The 17,679-nt window shown below is 59.5% G+C and overlaps 1 protein-coding gene across 4 annotated transcripts in view; it reads left to right on the plus strand.

Annotated features, from left to right (window-relative positions):
* Positions 1–1,519: 1,519 nt before the first annotated feature.
* Pax7 (paired box 7) overlaps positions 1,520–17,679 on the plus strand; it is a 95,370-nt gene continuing 79,210 nt past the window's right edge. Inside the window, exons 1-4 of one of the 4 annotated variants that reach the window (XM_063235617.1) lie at positions 1,520–2,052; positions 4,469–4,704; positions 5,251–5,380; positions 6,327–6,461. In XM_063235617.1, coding sequence (XP_063091687.1) covers positions 1,968–2,052; positions 4,469–4,704; positions 5,251–5,380; positions 6,327–6,461 — 586 coding nt within the window. In that variant the 5' untranslated portion in view covers positions 1,520–1,967. The remainder of the gene's footprint in view (positions 2,053–4,468; positions 4,705–5,250; positions 5,381–6,326; positions 6,462–17,679) is intronic. The other 3 variants (XM_063235619.1, XM_063235618.1, XM_063235620.1) reach the window with 3 other exon arrangements.

The following is a 17,679-nucleotide window of genomic DNA, read 5'->3' on the forward strand; positions in this document are numbered from 1 at the left end:
TTCAGGATTATCTGGCCTGCCCAGTTCAATTTTTGAAGCTTGCATTTAACAGGGTTCTCAGCAAGGCCTCTGCACCCCCCCCTCCATTCCTGAAAAGCCCCTCAAAAGTCTGATGAGCCCTGGTACTAAGAAAGAGGATCTGTCACATGTGGAGAGGGCAAAGGTCACAGGTGAGAAGGGAAAGGGAGGGGACACACCAAGGCCAGCCAGCAGAGAGACCCCAGGCCCAAGTAAGCCTGACCCCTCCTCCTGGAGAGGGCGGGCAGGGGGTGAGTTGGAAGGCTGGGTTTATTTTATTGTATTTTGCCTCCAGCGACAGGCCAGAGACGCTCTTTCCCGGGGGAGACAAAAGGTCTGAGGTTGTGGCGTCCCGCCCCGCTGGGAGGGCGTTTCGTCCCTAGGAATCCATGTCCCGAGTATGGGGCCGCTGATCATCCTGGCCTCTGAAAGCCCAGAATTGTGGGAGCTCAGATCAAGTCCCCATTCCTGGCCACCTAATTGGGGGTGTCCCCCCCCCACCGGCAGAGGAGCTGAGTTGGTGCTAAGTCCCAAGGGCTCCCTCCTGGCCATCTTTTGCCCCTTTACGCCCTAGAGACTGAGTACAGCCTTGCTGCAAAGCCTCGGGACACCCAAATCCCTCCTGGAAAACGGTCCTGGGTTGCGGCCTGCTGGCCTAAGGGGAGGAGGAAGCCCTGGAGGCCGAAAGGAAAGGAAGACAAGCACCCCTAACCCTGCACAGACTCAGTGTCCCCAGCGTCACACCCAGATAAGGCCGTTCTGGGACGCCCGAGGAAAGGCGACCTTTCCAAGAAGCGCCCGACTCAGCGGAGGCTGCTCCCGCAGAGCCCTGCGCAGCCTGCGAGACCCGGAGCTGGCGCCTCAGTGGGTCCGACCCACTCATCAAAAGAAGACGCTCGAAAAAAGTTAGCCCCTTCTTTTCTCTCGGGATCCCCCAGCTCCCCAAGCCTTGCTCCCCGACGAGCAGTTCAAATTTTGCCCCCTAAAAACGAGGTTGACTCCGCGGTTTAGAACAGAAGGGAAAACAAAATTCGTGGGCGATTTCTTTTCGTTACTGGTGCTGCGCTCCCTTCCGTCCTGGCTCCCTTCCCTCCTCATGAATAAAAGAAAAGCCCGAACCTATCAGATCCCTTCGGCTGCCTCCCCCTCCTCCCCCTCCTCTTCCCCCTCCTCCCCCTCCTCCCCTTCCTCCTCCTCCTGGTCCTCGGACAGTTGAGCACTTTCGCACAACTTAACCAGCTGATTACGCGCCCCTCGCTTTTCCTCTCCTCTCCCCCAACCCGGCCACTCCCCGTCCCCTCCCCTGGAGCCCCGACACCCGCGGAGGCGCCCGTTGCATCCTCGGGTCACCTCGGGGACGGGCTGAGCGACGGAGCTGGCGCGCAGGGCGCGGGGACAGAAGGCGTGGAGCGGGGGCGGGCGGGAGGAGGGAGCCGAGCGCGCCCGGGAGTAAATATATAAATAAATACGAAAAAGAAATCCGCTCGGCGGCGGCGTCTCGGCTCGGGCTCGGGCACTTCGGGCTGGAGCTGCAGAGCCTGTCGCCGGCCAGCAGGGCGAGGCCGGCCCCGATCCCGCCGCGACCCCCGCCCCCCGCGCCTGCGCCCCCGGCCGGTCTCCGGCTGCGCCCGGACGCCTCGGCGCGCCCAGCACGGCTCGCAGCCCCGGCCCGCGGCGTGCGTGTGTTTGAACTTCCTCGTCGCCACCGTCCCTGCCCCCCACCTCCGCCCCCGCCGCGCCCCCCTCCCCAGCTTCTGGACGCGCAGGACCGCAGCCGGGGTGGGGGGTGGGGAAGGAGCGTGCGTGGAGGGGAGGGGGGAGCGGTTAGAAAAAGAAAGAAGGGAAGAAAAAAAGAAGACGAAGAAGGAAAGAAAGATCGCGCGCAGCAGGAGCAGAGGGAGCCACGGGAAGCCAGCCGCCGCCTGGGCACCCGCGGCCGGCGCGCAGCCATGGCGGGCCTCCCCGGCGCGGTCCCCAGGATGATGCGGCCGGCTCCGGGGCAGAACTACCCGCGCACCGGCTTCCCGCTGGAAGGTAAGCGCGCCCGCTCCCTCCTCCGCCCGGGCCTGCGGGCCCGCCGGGGTGGCCGTCCACCCGTCGCCGGCGGGAGCTGCTAGGGGTCCCCCCGGTTTCTCCAAGTCCTGGCGCCGGACCCAGCAAGTTTCTGGGCCGACACTTGCGCGCTTCGGCCAGCCGCGGCCCCCGGGTGGCAGGCGGGTCGGGGCGGCTGGCCTTTCTCCCGCGGGGCGGACTCCAGGTAGATTTGGGCTGCTCGTAAATTTCGGGTCCCTGCGCCTTTCCGGTCTCGCTGTTTTCAGACGATTCTTCCCCCCGGAGTTTCCCGGCCGCCTGAGCTCACTGGCTATCACCGGCTCTCTATGCTTGTTTTGAATTGTTCTGTCCACCCTCCCGGGATGGGCTTCCGATCCCTTTTCTTTCGAAATCCCATCCATGTGTGACTCCTATTCCTAAACCGCGAGAGCTTGGCCGCTTCTTGCAAAGCGACTCTCAAACTCCTCCAGCTTTCCGGCCTGGAAGACAAACTAAGTCGCAATAATTCATTGCAACGACATTCTTTCCCCTCACCCCCCAAAAAACTTTTCTCCCGGGGTGCCCAACTCAGCAAATCTCCCTAGAGAAAAGCCCATGACGGCGAGGTCCGGGTCGGTGGAAAGCGTTCATTTTGCGACGTGTTCTTCCCAGCTGTCCACCACCGGGGGACACAGAGGGAAGGGTGGCCTGCGGGTCCCGCTGCAGACAGCTCGGGAGCCAAAGGCCAGACTCTTTCCTGGTTTGTTGTTTTGAGGTTTTTTTTCTTCTCTCTCCCTCTTCCTCTCTCCCTTCTCTTGTTAAACGCACGGAAGGCCTCCCACCCGTCCCTGCGGATCGTCTGGCTCCTGGGGGTACATCGCCCAGGGTGTCCTAGCGAAGCCCTTAGATGTGTGTGTGTTACTTTTTGCGTTTTAATTACTCTTCTTGTAATTGTAATGAGCCCCTCGTGCGTGAGTTTGGCGAGCGGCGCGGGAGGGGGTGGCGGGCAGGCAGCCTGCGATCCGGGGAGGGGGCCCCTGAATTAGAGGCGAAGAGAGCGGCTGCGTGATCAAGTGCGCGCGAGCGGCCGGGCAGGCGGACAGCGCCCGCGCCCGGGGATTTGCCGCAGACCCTCCTGGAGCCCGCGCTGCTGGAACAGGCGGCCGAGGACGCGCGGCGGATTAGGACAATATTTGCCCAACATGACGCAGAATACTGAGGAGAGCCGAGTGCCGGTCGCTAAAGAGGCTCTTGAATATAAAGTTGGACGCTCTAGAGCTCTCGAGCGCTAATGGCATATCCCGCCACGGAGACCGAGTGACTCCGGCTTGGCGACGCACGATTTCTGATTAAATCCGAGAGTGGCTTCAGACACCGACTTTTGCAAAGCGAGGCGGGGGACCGAGAGAGCAGAGCGAGGGGGGCGGTACGCAAACTCGGCCGCCCAAGTCTCCTCTCACCTCCCCCTTCCAATTACACTGCCGGCTCCCTCACTCGGGCGGCTGTGAAATCGTTCTAATCTTCCAGATCTCCGCAGCCGGCGAGGCCCCAAATTGGGGGGATCGAGGCCGGATTAGTGCACCGGGTGTCCCCCAAGCCTGTGCGAGGAAATTGTGTAGACTTTGCATTAAAGCGATCTGAGCTTCTCCCCTCCCTGGCACGCACCGCGGCGCTGGGCTTCCTGATTCCCAGAGTCACCCGCACCTCGGGACTCGGGCTGGGTCTGTCTTAGTGAGCGGAGCCTGCAAGGACAGGGACAGTCTGTGGACTTCTGAGCCCCCATGGGGGTATTTTGGAGATTGCTCACAGTGGAGTGTGTTGTCAAATTGTCCCAAAACGAAATTAAAAGTTTGAGAGTGGTTAGAAGTCAAGAGAGTCCCCAGAGGGACCGAGAGGTGCCCCTCAGAGACAACAGCAGCAGCAGCTGGAGGGCAGTGTCCCTGGCCCCTTACTGTGCCCAGGCTGTTCAGCCTTGAGTAAGATCCCTCTGCTGCTCCAGCCAGAGCAGTAAATGCTATTAATCAACCAGCACTTCCCAGCCACCCATGAACTGAAGCGGCCAGGACTCTGGGGAGTATGGAATGGAATCCATGGGCCAAGTCTCCCCAAGTCACTGGCCTGTCTGAGCAGCAGGCGGACCTGTGGCCCAAGCTTCGGCCTGAGAGCCGTCTCCCTAGAGCCCCACCAGGCTCAGCGCTCTGCTCAGGGGCACGCGGGTCCCCCAGGTGTGTCTGGGTCCCCTGCAGCTGGGCTGGAAGTGTGCAGCCTGGCTTCCTGTCCTGTTTCCCAGCCTCAAACCTACAGAAACTTCCTCAAATTCGAAGACCCGGGAGATCTGCTCTCAGAGGGCTGCGGCTTGAACTGCTGGAGTCTGTCTCTTTCCTGTCCTTACCCTGTCTGTTTTCATCTCCCTTCCTAGTGTCCACCCCACTGGGCCAAGGCCGGGTCAATCAGCTTGGCGGGGTCTTCATCAATGGGCGACCCCTGCCTAACCACATCCGCCATAAGATAGTGGAGATGGCCCACCATGGCATCCGGCCCTGCGTCATCTCCCGCCAGCTGCGTGTCTCCCACGGCTGCGTCTCCAAGATTCTCTGCCGCTACCAGGAGACCGGCTCCATCAGGCCTGGAGCCATCGGAGGCAGCAAGCCCAGAGTGAGTGTCTTTACCACCAAGGCTGGCCGCAGGCCTTGGCCTGGTCTGAGGGCCTTTGGCTGCACCCTTGTGCTGTCCAGCAGGTCCAGAGTGTCTTTAGACTTCCTTGAAGAATTTAGAGTGTCCCACCCCAGGATGCCCCCACTATTTGAACTTCTCAGAGATGGGATAACTGTCCTCTTGGCTGTCCCAGACCTTTAGGCCAGTGAGCCACCTCTGGTGACTCTTTACATCTGTCCCAAATGCCGTGCCATCCCAATGGACCACGAGAAATCTCCAAGTCTTGCCTGTGATAGTGAGGGACCCTGAAACGCCTGCTTCGGGGTTACTTTATTTTCTATTCCTGCTGCCTCTCACCTGTCATCCTGGAAGCCAGAAAGGCGTTTCTTTAAAAAAAAAAAAAATAGGGACCTTCTTGAAGGGCTTGGTGACCAGAGCTATCAGCTCAGCTGGGGACTCGGGGACTCTCTCGGGAGGTTGGTATTAAAAGTGTGTTCCTCCCCTGCCCCATCCTCCCCTCCTGCTCTCCTGCCTCCACCTCTGAAGCAGGTGGCCACTCCGGATGTGGAGAAAAAGATTGAGGAATACAAAAGGGAGAACCCGGGCATGTTCAGCTGGGAGATCCGGGACCGGCTGCTGAAGGACGGCCACTGCGACCGCAGCACGGTGCCCTCAGGTGAGGAGACAGCCGGGGCGGGGGAGCTTCTGCTGTCTGACGGTCGGTGTGCTGGGGCTGAGGGAAGAGGACCCGACCGGGCCAGAGGGACGGATGATGGCCGGCAGGGACTCGGGAAAAGTTGAGAGGAAAAGGAAGCAAGAAAGAGAGAGAGCTTCATAATGAAAGGGCAATGGAAAGAGAGGGGGAGAAAGTCAAGCGAGCGGAGGGGAAGGCAGAGAGGAAGGGAGGCAGGAGAGGGAGAGGAAGGGTGGCAGGCAGGAGGGAAGAGAGGGAGGGAGAAATAAAAGGAGGAAGAAGGAAGGAAGGATGCAGGGAGGCCAGAAGCTAGAAGGTGAGGTGAGACAGGAGGTCCCTGCAGGAGCTTTCTGGGCAAAGTGGCCCGGAGAGAGGGACCTGCTCTCGGAGGGCTTAGTTCCCTTTCCCAGGGACTTTCTCCAGTGCAAAGGTTCCAAACCATGCAGCCCATGGAAAGCAGCTGTGTGCATGTGTGTGTGCATATGTGTGTGTGCGTGTGTGTGTGTGTGCATGCACAGGCACGTCCGTGCAGAGCAAGGTGACACACCTGAACACAGGCTTTCCAGCAGCTGGGGTTGGGTCCTCTGGGGTGGCCCTGGGCAGTGGATGTGAAGGTCAGTGAATCTAGAGCGTAGGGTTGTGCAAGGCCCAGGAGTGTGTCAGGGTGTGTGTGTCTAAGAAGATACTAGGTGGGTGCCTCTGCCAGTCTTTTGGCCCTATAAGAACCCCTAGAGTAACCCCAGTTGTGACTCCCCAGGTGTAGCTGGGCTTTCCTCAGTGCTGACTGCCGAGTGGGCAAAATGCTAAAATGCCCGTGTGGGGATGACACGAGTGGCCCTCGTGTCAGTGGGAGGGGGCACAGGGACGTTGGCCCAGGGCTCCAAGCCCCAACAACTTATGCTAGCTCTTTTGCCTTTGAATTTCTGAGGTTTAGTGAGTTCGATTAGCCGAGTGCTCAGAATCAAGTTCGGGAAAAAGGAGGAGGACGACGAAGTGGACAAGAAGGAGGAGGATGGAGAGAAGAAGGCCAAACACAGCATCGACGGCATCCTGGGCGACAAAGGTAGGGAACTGCAGGGTCGCGAGCCATGTTTCCCACGCTCCTCACGCCGGCCTGCGGCTCGCTCCTCGGAGTGGAGAAGTCCCCGGCTGTGGGCAGCCAGAGCCCCCGGGCCCCTTAGGGCAACCCTAGGACCGGAGCGGGTGCGAAGCCCGCGTCCCCTTTGCGTCACTGAATGTGGGTTGCGACAGGCGCACCGCCGTTTTGCACCGCGGCTGTGCAGCCTCTGAGCAGCCTGGGCTCCTCTGGTACATCCGTCCTCGGCTTGGCGTTTTGGCTGCTGGTCCTGGTGTCAATCAATTATTAATAGGAAACCTGGGTAAGGGGGCCGAGCATGGAAGAATCGGCCCGAGGCTCCCTAAATGAATTTGTTAACCAGTCCCGCACAGGCTCTCTAAACGGTCCCTTGAAACCCCGCCCGACAGTTGACTGACCGCTGCAATCAATAAAAATTAGCCGGGCCGCCGCCTGACTCAGCCGTGTGTCGCCCGGAGCAGAGCAGGGGCAGAGGGGCGCTTTCCTCTCTGGCGTTTGCTGGTGGGCCGGGGTTGAGGCCAAGTTCCCAGACTCACTGGGTCGGTGGGTCCCAGTGGGGGCGCGATTCGGGCACCACACACCCTTCACACACCAGGCTACTGCCTGGTGCTGGAGGCTGAGTCCAGCACCCAGCTCCTTCGGATCTTAGGGAAACATTTATTTTTCAAGCATCTGCCTGCCCACTGGGGAGACCCGGACTGGCTTTTGTGTCCCAACGGGAAAGTTTGGAGAGGAGGAAGGGTGATCCTTTCCTCATCTCTTCCCCGTGGTGCTCATTTTTGAGACTTGTATGTGACATGTGATGTGGGGCCAAGGCGACAAGTGACATTAGAAGACCCAAAAGCACAAAGACTGACACAGGAAAAAAGGGCCCCGACACAGATGAAAGGAGGTGGACTGAGAACTGGGAAGACGGTGGCCTTGGGGGCCTGAAAAGCCGTGGCTTGCAGAAGGTGGGGGGTGCCTTCTTCCAGAGGCTTCTCCAGGTTTCTCCCTGTCTGCACCCCAGCATGCCTAAGCCAGGTCTCTCTCCAGGACGGGGTAGTTCCTCCCAACCTTGAAGGTGAACTTCACAGACAAAGCCCGCTTCCAAAGACAACTCCGGGCCATGCAGGCCCAGCCCCCACTGCCCAGTCGCAGTGGGAAGGAAGGGGGTGGGGGAGGCAGCCCCGAGTGAGAGCGGGCTATTGACATTCATGGCCCCTGGTGCAGCCGCAGTCCCTCCTGGGACAAAAGGGCCAGGGAAGAAAGGGAGCCCACTGTGGCTGGCACCCCGCTGCGCGGGCCTGCCAAGGAGCCTGGGATCTTCGGGAGCAGGCAGCCCTGCACTGCCAAGTAGCCCTGGCTTGGCGAGTGGGCCCTGGGCCCCGGCCCCTGGAGGGCACCCAGTGCTTATATCAGTTCCTGTGAGAGAGACTGGCTGGGCTTTAACGTGAGTGGCAGGACGGGGAGGGGAGGGGGGCATGACCTTGAATACGTCCGGAGACAAACACTACAATCAGACAGCCCTTCTGACTTACCCCTGGGAGAAGAGGGGAGAGCAGATTCATTTGTAAAGATGTGAGGGGTATGCTGGAAACACAACTAGGTAAAGTTCTGAGAAAGAATAAAAGGAAAGAAGAAAGGGAAAGAGAAAGGAGATGTGGTTTGGGAAGTTTCCTTTGAGTCAAGGGGATTTAAGGGCTTCCAGATCTGGTCTAGGGTTCAACAGGCAGCTTCGCTGGACAGAGGTTTTCCTTCTTGCCAAGACAGCCAGGAAGCGCCAGGCTCCCGAGGGTCTGAAGAGGAGCCCACAGTTGCGGGTGGGGGAGGCGAGAACACAGGTGCAGTCTCGGAGGAGCCGCAGAGACGAAATGACCTCATGCAGCAGGTCTGCTGTCCGGAAAGCTCTGTGGGTTTTGAGTGACGGTGCATGTGTGTGTGTTGGGGGGGGTTGTGGCTGTACCGGTGTGCAGGATGGACAGACCCTCATCTCTCTCCCTGTGACTCGGAGCCTTCGGATCAGCGCGTCTGTGCCGGTGGGGTTCTAGGCGTGTGTGCAGTGGGACCCACACATGGATGTGAGCAGGCACCGTGGTGAAACAGTCTCTCCATCCCTCTGCGGACAGATAGCATCGGTTTCTGATTGGAGCGTGGGGACCAGTCAGCAATCATCCCGATGACCTCTCCTCTCTCTCAGGCCCTAGACCTCAGTTGCATGACCAAGTTAAGGGTGAAAAGACCTCTGAACCTCCACCCAAGTGGTCCAAGTCCCGAGACACAGGGACGCCCCACGGGCAGAGCAGGGGGAGGGGCGCGTACCCACAACTTTGTTTTGGCTTCTTGCTCTTGACAAATGCTTTCTCCGGGGGTTGCCCCTCTCATGGCAGGGAGCCGCCAAAGCAGGGGTTTAAGAGCTCTCCTCTTTAAGCGCTAAAGAGAGATCCCTCCCTGAGTCCGTTTTTCCCTATCGTCCGCTTGGCATTTAATAATGTTAAGACTTATTAGAGCTGGTAATGAAAACTGGGACTGCTGAATAGAAAACTGTGTTGGAGAGGGGTGTAATAGCTTCCAGGCATGGTAAGAAACTATTTATCCGCAATCAGTCCTCACTCTCAGAGTTTGAAGCACAAACGTTAAGTTGAAGGGTTTTAAAGCAGATTAAATTGAGCTTTTATTTCTGTGCACTTTCATCTCTGAACAGCTCACTCTTGCTCCCCTTGGGCTGATATTCATGAGACTGTTCGTGTGTGTGTGTGTGTGTGTGTGTGTGTGTGTGTGTGTTTTTTTCTCCCTCTTATCCTTACTGAGTTATTAGGATTGTTGGTTGTGAGAATTCTCAGGCCACTGCCGATAGGGGCAGCGGCCCAGCTCTGCTCACCTGAAGAGGGAAGTGGACAGAGTGGGCAGCTCTGCACCCCTGTCCACTTCAACTGCCTCCTCTTTACCCCATCTTCAAGGCTCAGTCCAGAGAGCCGACAAGGACATGATCTGAGCAGGGGAGGAAAAAGGAAAAAAGATTTCCCCAGAATCTGAGCTCAGAAAGATTGTGGAGAGGAATTTGATAGGGGGTGTGCAAAGGGTCAAACCACTACTCCCAGGAGCAGAGAGAGGGAGGGCGAAGAAATAGGCAATAATGTAAATAACAATAGCAACAAACAATAAGAACCCCAAAGCCTCAGGCATCCTGCAGAGCATAAGTTGAAACCATAACTGATCAGATCCCAACGTGGGGCTCCATACTGTCTCCAGGGCAGGAAACCCAGTAGGGTTGAAATTAATTTGAAATATTGAAATAAGTTACAGGAGAATGAGGCGTTATTTCCCTCTGTGGCCAGAAAAACCTTGGGGTGTTACGAGTCCAGCAGGAGAATTCACAGACTTCCTGGTCTGAAAAGGCCATTGGAGGTGGGGAGATGCCAAGGGGCTGAGTCAGGCAGATTTGTTTGTCTGTCCTCAATTTATTTTCCAGGCAGTGAATTTACAGGTGTGGAGTGGGAAATGGCCAGGGAAGGATCCGAGGAGGGGAGAGCCCGAAGTGTGGCTCTTGGACACTTGTAAAGGGAGGTGGGAAACAATTTCATTTGGCATCGGCGATAGCTGCTAATGCGGTTTTCGGTCGTTTGCTACACTGGAGGAAGCTGTTTTGATTGTGCATACAAGGACCTGCCAAATTTAATTAGGCTCCGGGGGAGCGAATGAATAGGGGAAGGGGGGCGCGCTCCCCTCAGCCCACACCGCTTCTTCGCCTTCACACCTGGAGGGGACCCAGTTTCTGGGGTAGGTGGGGAGGGGGAGGGGCGGGGCGAGGGGGGCCTCGGGAGTGGGGGGCCGGGAGGGAGGCAGACAGTCCATTTATCAAGGAGCGATCTGCATCGATTTAAACCAACAAGTTCCCTCCTCTGTAAATGTGTGTTTAGAGAAAGGCAATTGACACTCCACCAAATCAAAGGATTACCCCGGGTTGGCAATCTAATCAAAGAGCGTCCAGGCGGGATTTGAGGCCGTTCCGAGTGGGATCAGCTTCGCATAATGGGGGCTTGGAGGGAGATGGGAGGGTGTCAGGCAATTCCCCGGCTTCAGGCAGCGCTCGCTCGCGGTGGAGATTCGGAGGCCCGAGGGAGGGGGAGGGGCCGGGCGGTGGGGGATGGGCGGCGGCGGAGGGGTGCGGCGGGGGCGCCCCGAAGGAGGGGCGCCCGGCGAGGGGCGAGCCCACTCTGGGCCGATCAGACTCCCCCTTTTCTCCCCCCCCATGCCCTCCAACCGGAGGAGCGCGGGGGAGGAGGGCGCCGACAATGGGGAGATAACTGTTACAAAGGGGAGCACGCGCGGCCGCCCCGCAACCCGCGTAAATAAACAAAGTCGGCGCACCGCGCGCCAGATAAACTCGTGCCTAAATCGGGTGTGACGGGCCGGGAGAGAAGAGACAGAGACAGAGCAGATAAGCTCGGAGGGGGATGCGCGAGCAGCGTAATCTAATAGAGACGCGCAGCAAACAAACTTGAAACAAGGGCGAACAGGCGCGAGCGCACGGCGGGTCCGCCCCGAGAGCGGGGAGCCGCGGGGGCGGGGGGGGGCTCCGCGGGGGGCCGGCGCAGGGCCCCCCGGGACCGGGCTGCAGCCCCCCGGAGCGCGGCTCGGCGCTGTCCTCGGGGCGCGAACCGCCGCGCCCCGGCTGTGCGCAGGCGTTTGTACCTAAAAGACGCGTGTGCGCGGCGCGGCGGTGCAGGGAATTAGATGTTTACCAGTTTGCAATAAGCCTGACTAAGAAGAAGAGAGAAGAGAGAGAGACAGACATTGCAGAGACGGGGCTGGGGGAAGACTTCAAACGAATTCATCATTGGGAATGGTGGAGAGAGATTTACCAGACAGTATTGGGAAGTTATTTAGATATTAATAACACATTTTCCTGAGGCGCGACCACGGCAGCCATCTGCGCTGCTCTCCGAGCTATTTGGCTGGGTAAAATAGGGGCGTCTCAAATGTTGGGAGGAGATAACGCAATCAGCCTAACCCTGGTCCTGAGACGGCAAGGCGGCGTTAAACCCGGATTAACCTCCCCCCACTTTCGCCGCCCCCTCCCCTTTCACAGCTTTCCAAATTTTCAGTGGAATTTACATGGAAGGATTTTAAAGCACATATAACAGTCGCCTTAAAGCAGGAGGCGATTATTTGTCTTTTTTTCTTCTTTCAAGAGAATGTTTTTCTGAAAATGATAGTTGTCACATACTACATTATATGTAAATGATGTCGTATAAAACGTTTTATAGAGACAGGGGGGTTGAGCAAATGAGATTTCCTTCCAAGCTATCTCTTTGCAGTTCCTGTGTATCATTCTTCTGTCCCTACCATAGACACAGTAAACGGGGCTTCCTTCTGTAGTCCAGCAAGGGCGCCTGAGGACAGGAACGTGAAATGTACAAGGTCCTGGCTTCTGCCCTGGTGGAGCTCACAGGCCCAGAACTGACAATACCTGGCCCGGAAAAGCGTCCCTCCACGCAGAGGGACTCTAAAGGGAAGGTGCTCCAGAGGTTCTGGGGCCTTGAAGGCCATGACTAAGGGGGCGCATTCCAGGAATTCCAGGAAAATGACTCCTCTTCCCCTCCCACTCCAGACTACTGGGGTAATTCGGAAACCCAGTTGAGGATGGGAAGGAGGCGCTGGGCAGGTTAGGATGTCCTCCCGAGTTTCTGCTGACCTCAGCCTTCCCTCTCCTTTCCCCTTCCCCCAGCTCTGGCTGAAAACGGAAAAGGTGGACGTAGGGTCAGCGCTTTCTGACCTGCTCTGGAGAGATTGGCCCCACTGGGGTCGGGCAGGGGGAGGGAGGAAACTCGCCTTCCCAAATCGAATCAAGGCAGAACGGTGACCTAAGGGGGAAACTTTGCCATTAGTAGATAGATCTCTCCAAAACTTCAAACAGTGAGGGGGAGAGGCGAGGCCGGGAAGGGGTCCCAGAGCACAGGGGGACCCCTCCCAAGCTGAAGAGGAGGGGCCTGCAGGAAGAAGAGAAGGGGTCGAGGGCAAAGGGGAGGTGGGGGCCAAAGGAATGGGGTGTGGGGAAGGGGATGTAAAGGCGACTAAGCTGCAGATGGAACTTCAGCCCCTGGGGAGAGGAAAAGGGTCAGTCAGCGGCAGTCCCCAGAGGGCTGAGGGCAGTGTGTGCACCCCAAATCCACCTCGGAAGGAGTCCGGGGCATTCCGGGGCACGTAGGGTGCATGGGCCCAGGCCCCTGTTCGCCAGCTGGGCTGAGTGAGGTAGATGGGAAGGGGCCGGGCTCTCCGGGTCTGCAGGTCAGCTACTGGACCCATCCGTGGTTTTGTAGCCCGGGCCCTGGAAGTGCGGTGGGGGTCCTGCGCCCGTGTGGAGCTCAAGGGAAGGAGAGAGGCGGCAGAGACAGTGGCGGGACGTGAGAGAGTCAGGACGGGAATATCCAAAAGAGCGCGCAGGAAAATTCAGAGTGAGCAGCGCGGGGCGCGGAGAGGCGTCCTCGGAGTCTGAGGATGCGGGGAAACGCGGAGGGGCCGAGGGGGGCGCCAGGCGGCACAAAGACAAAGACACACAGTCTGGCGAGGGGCTGGCCTTGGGCCGGGCATCCGGATCAGGAGGGACAGCGGGACCCCGAGCGGAGCCCGCAGGAGCGCGCGGGCGGAGAGGCGAGGCGGAGGCGGCCGAGCGGCGGTCCCCCTTTTGATCCCGCGCGGCTTCCCCTTATCAGGAGGCTTTCGGTGACACCGGCACAAAGGCAGTTCATCATATTACAGCGCGGCCCGGCGGCTCGCTGCGATCCCACCGCTTAATTAGAGGCGAGCGAGCCGGGCCGGCGGGGCGGGAGGGAGGCCGACCCCAGACGGGGGCCGGGGCTCCGCGATGCCAGCCGCGAGCCGGGCACCGCAGCCGGTGCGCCCGGCGGGGTCGGGACGCGGAGCGAGGGGCGGGAGCGCCGCTGAAGCCACCGCCGGCCTGGGCATCCCTGCCCCGGAGTGAGGCTCGCCACCTTCGGCTCAGCAGCCGCCCCCTCGAAGTCTCGGCCTGGAGAAAAGGGGGTGGCGCGCGGGCCACCATCCCCACTGCTCTCGGGGTGAGGTGCCATCGCGGGGCGGGGGTCACCCTGGCGCGCTGGGGCTGCTCCGGGTTCAGTTGGCGCCCACTGGCGTCACGCGGCGGAGTGTTCGAATCCCTCCCCCGACCGCCTGCCTGCTCCCAGGTCTCCATCTGAACCCTGGGGATCGAGACCCGAGCGCAAAGGGTAAAAGGATCCAGCTTCTGATGCGCGTCTCACACCAACTCACGAGCGATATGAGTTTGGACAAACACACTCAGTCTCTCTGGACCTGTTTCCTTCCAGGAACAAACAGAATTAGGCTAAGAGGACAGGTCTTATTCTGAGAGGGGAGCCTTCTACCCTTTAAAAAAAAAAAAAGGAATGATACAATAAAAAAGGAACTCTCCTGCCACACACGTCCATATAAGTAGAAATTTGCATATAGTATAAGAGGGTCTCTGGGCTTCTTGAGGTACAGGGCCCCACTTGTGGCGTTTCTTAACTGCCACCAGGATCCTCCGGGGGTGTCTGGATTCCAGGAGCCCCAAACTGGAGAGAGGAGATGGGATGGGAGCTGAGAGTCTGCGCTGGGCCCTGCGCCTTCCTCCCTTAGGCAAAGCGGGGGCAGCCAGCCCTCTTCTCCCATGTGGTGGTTGGAAGGGCCCTTTGGGGGCAGTTTATAGGGCAGAAGTGAGCACAGATGTGTCCCCCTCCCTTTGGCTGCAGCCCCCAGGCCCCCCCCCCCCGTGGCTGAATAGATGTGTAGTCCCTCGTGCGCTCTGTAAAAATTTTGTTGAACACCTACTAGGCATTGTGTGAAGTCCCCAGGTATGACACGTGGGGTGTCAAGGAGGTTCCTGCCGGGAAGGATTTCTGACAGGTGGTGGAGACGAAAATCAGCCCACAAATAGCGAATCTCAGTGCAAGTGTTTGTTGTGAGTTTATGGAAGCTGCCTGTGTGTCTATCTCTGGGTGTGTGTGTGTGTGTGTGTGTGTGTGTGTGTGCGCGCGCGCGCGCGCAGGGTGCGACCGAGGATGGGGCTGATTTTGGCAGGCAGCCCCCAGCTGACCTCCGGGGTCGCAGGCGTCGGCCGGCTGCGTCCTCGCTGCGCGGCGGGTTCGAAGAGGGACGAGGGAGGAGCGGCCGGCCGCGGGGCTCCGGAGCCTCTCGCCTTCACAGCGCTCTTTGTCTGACAGCGCGAAAAGACCGAGATCAAAGAGGCCCCGGACTCGACAGGAAAAGGGGTGGGGCGGCGGATGAGAGAAGTAGCTCTGAAAACTCCACCCTGGATTTTTGTGGGGTCCTTAAGGTGGGAACCAGATCGGGAGGGGAGGAACCCTAAGTCACCAGTGGGGCTTCCTCTCCATTGGGCTCTCAGCAGGGTCCCAGGCCTCAGCGCCAGTGACAGGTGGAGAGCTGAAGCTGCGGGTTCGAATTCAGACAGCCGATCTTTAGGAGACTGGGGAAGAGGGACAGAGTGCAGCAATCAGGAGCTGTGTGTGTGTGTGTGTGTGTGTGTGTGTGTGTGTGTGCGCGCGCGTGCGTGCACCTTTTATGGAAATCTCAGGTCTGCAGCAAGCTTTCTGGGTCCCTAGAGACTATGTAGACAGTAACATCTAGAATCCAATTCAGACTTAGGTTTGCCCGTCACAGGTCAGTGTGGGGACAGTATGGGTCAGTAGGAGGCCTGGAGGAGCTGTGGGGACCCTCCTGTTGCCAGTGGAAGCTTTTGGAAGCATCTCTGTCCCCCTTGAGCTCTCCTGGCCATTGACCAGGCCAAGCTCTCCTGACCATTGACCAGGCCGTCTCTGGTCTGCAGGCGCCTGGACCTCGAGGCTGCAGGCTGAGGCCCCCTGCTGCACGCCTCATCCGGCCCTCTTCCTCTGCCCTTGGACTCCTTAAGCTCGGATTTACCCTTCCCGGAGTCCAAAACTTTGGTAGAAAAAAGAAATTCCAGGAAGGAAAGGGGCACAGCCGGAAGGAACCTCTCTCTCCTGCTTTTGACGCCCACTCCCTGCGGGCCAATATGCCTTCCTCGAGCCTCCCACCTGCTGCCCGCAAAGGACAAATTCAGAGTGTCCGCCCCTCCTGCTTCGGTGCTGGGAAAAAACTGATTCAGTGCACGATCCAGACATTTCTGGAATTTGTTGGAGGTGCTCAGAGTGAACCCTAAGAAAGGTGCTGGAGCTTTCTTTAACTAATGAGGCCGAACCGCCCTTTCTGGAGGGCTGGCAGTGCGTTAGAGTCTGGACTTTCCCTTCCATGTCACCAAGGACTCAGCAGTGGCTCAGAGGGCGATGGCCCTTTGTGCTCCTCCCCAAAAGACCCAGTGAAGTCCTCCCAGGGGGGCAGTGGCCTGGAATCCGAGAGCTCATCCTCCGGGTGAGGAGTCCTGCAGTTACTTCCAAAGCCCGAGCCTCAGTTTCCCCATCCGAAGAGTGGGAATGAGAGCCGGTCCCCGCCTGCGGGGACGCAGGGAAGCAGGCGGGATCCCCGGCTGGCCCGAGGCGGGATGGAGGCCGAGAGCTGCTCCTCCCTCCCCGCCGCCCCCTCGCGCGTTCCCGCTCGCGCCTCAATGGCCACTTTAGAAATACAAACAACTTTAGAAATAAAGTAACCAAACCCCGAGAAGGGCTTTGAAGGACGAATGCCTGGTGGCGCTTTACTGTGGTGTGGGCCGAGGCCCCGGCCTAATCCTGCTTTCATTTCCACCGACGGCCGCGGGGGAAGCGCTCCCGGCCTCCCGGCCCCTCGGGAGGCTGATTAGGCCACAAAGGGCCCCCATTATCCCGAGAAGAAAACCGGGGGGCGGCGCGGGGGGGAGCGGCCCGCCCGCGCCCGGCTATTGACTTAGCGGATGAAGTCAAGAGCGCACGCCGGGGGCGGGGGAGGGGTGCGGGGGAGGGGCGCAGGGGGGAGGGGCGCAGAGAGGGGGCGGGGGAGGGGGGCAGGGAGGGGCGGGGAGGGGCGGGAGCCGGCCCAAAACCCGGCACAAACCCACAAGGAAGCCCGCGCCCTCTGCGAGGGGCCGCCCCCGAGGGAGGGGCGGAGGCCTGGGGCTGCGCCCTGCGCCCAGAGGGTGGCCCGCTGGGGCTGGGCTCGGAGGGGCTGCCCGCTGCAGCAGCCCTGGCTGGTGCCAAGTCCTGCCTGCTCGGACGCAGGGCGGGTCTGCCTCTCCGGCCTTCCTGTCCCCCTTTGTGAGCCCAGGAAGTTGGTTACGCAGGTCTCCAAAAGTCGCCCCAGCTGCGCCTGCGGAGCTGTGATCAGTGAGGTCTGGCCAGGCAGAGGCGGCTGCTCTGAGATGCGGAGAGCAGGGCCTATAACGGGGAGGGGGTGAAGGAGGAAGCAGAGGATGCTGGGCTTGATGGATTGGGGTCCCTCGGAGCAAGGCCCTGCAGGCCTCGGGGTCCCTCTCTGCGAGAAACAGGCCTGTAGAGTGGAGGGCTGTCTCTGCAGCGTGTGCTAGCAGGAGCTGAGTGTGTCATGACTCCAGGATAAATACGCCTCCCCAAGCCTGTCCTGGCTCCTTTCCCCCCAAAGCCTCTTCCAGAGCCAGGGCCATTCCCCTAAGATTTGGGAGATCAGAGACCTTGAAACACAGATGGAGGCAGGGCAGCTGCTGTGTCACATACAAATGAATAGCGACCCTCCTGTCCCAACCAGGCCTGGGAAGCTTCCCAGCCTGCAGCTGGGCGAGGGAAGAGGGTGGAAACACAGGCAGGTCCCCAGGCCCAGGGGACAATACCAGAGGGGGCAGGGGAGCGTGAGCACTGTTGGGTGACAAGAAATGGTGAAAGCCTTCACCAGGTGTGCAGGAGACAGGGGCAGCTGCTAGCAGACCCCGGCCACCTCCCCTGGGCTGCCTCCCCTGGCCCGCCCTTCCCCAAGCCCCCAACTGCAGCTCCCTCTCCCCGTCGTCCCTCTGAGGTAGGGTAGGTGGCACCAGGCCATTCTCCAGGAGTAACAGGAAGTGCTTTCAAGGTATCTCAGCTCCTGGTTCATTCCACAGCTAGTTTCTGCTCTTCCACAGCTGGTTTGAAGCTCTTGGTTCAGGTGCTGTGAGGATACCCCTCCACGCCGTCCTGGACTCCAGGTCTTAGACTTGCCCAGTTGAGCAGTTAGGATGTGGTTCCAGAGTGGTGGTGAATTGTGGAGGGATTGC

Source organism: Cavia porcellus, unplaced genomic scaffold (genome assembly GCF_034190915.1).
Source record: "Cavia porcellus strain 051 isolate PalLab524CR breed Dunkin Hartley unplaced genomic scaffold, mCavPor4.1 scaffold_25, whole genome shotgun sequence".
Lineage (NCBI taxonomy): Eukaryota > Metazoa > Chordata > Mammalia > Rodentia > Caviidae > Cavia > Cavia porcellus.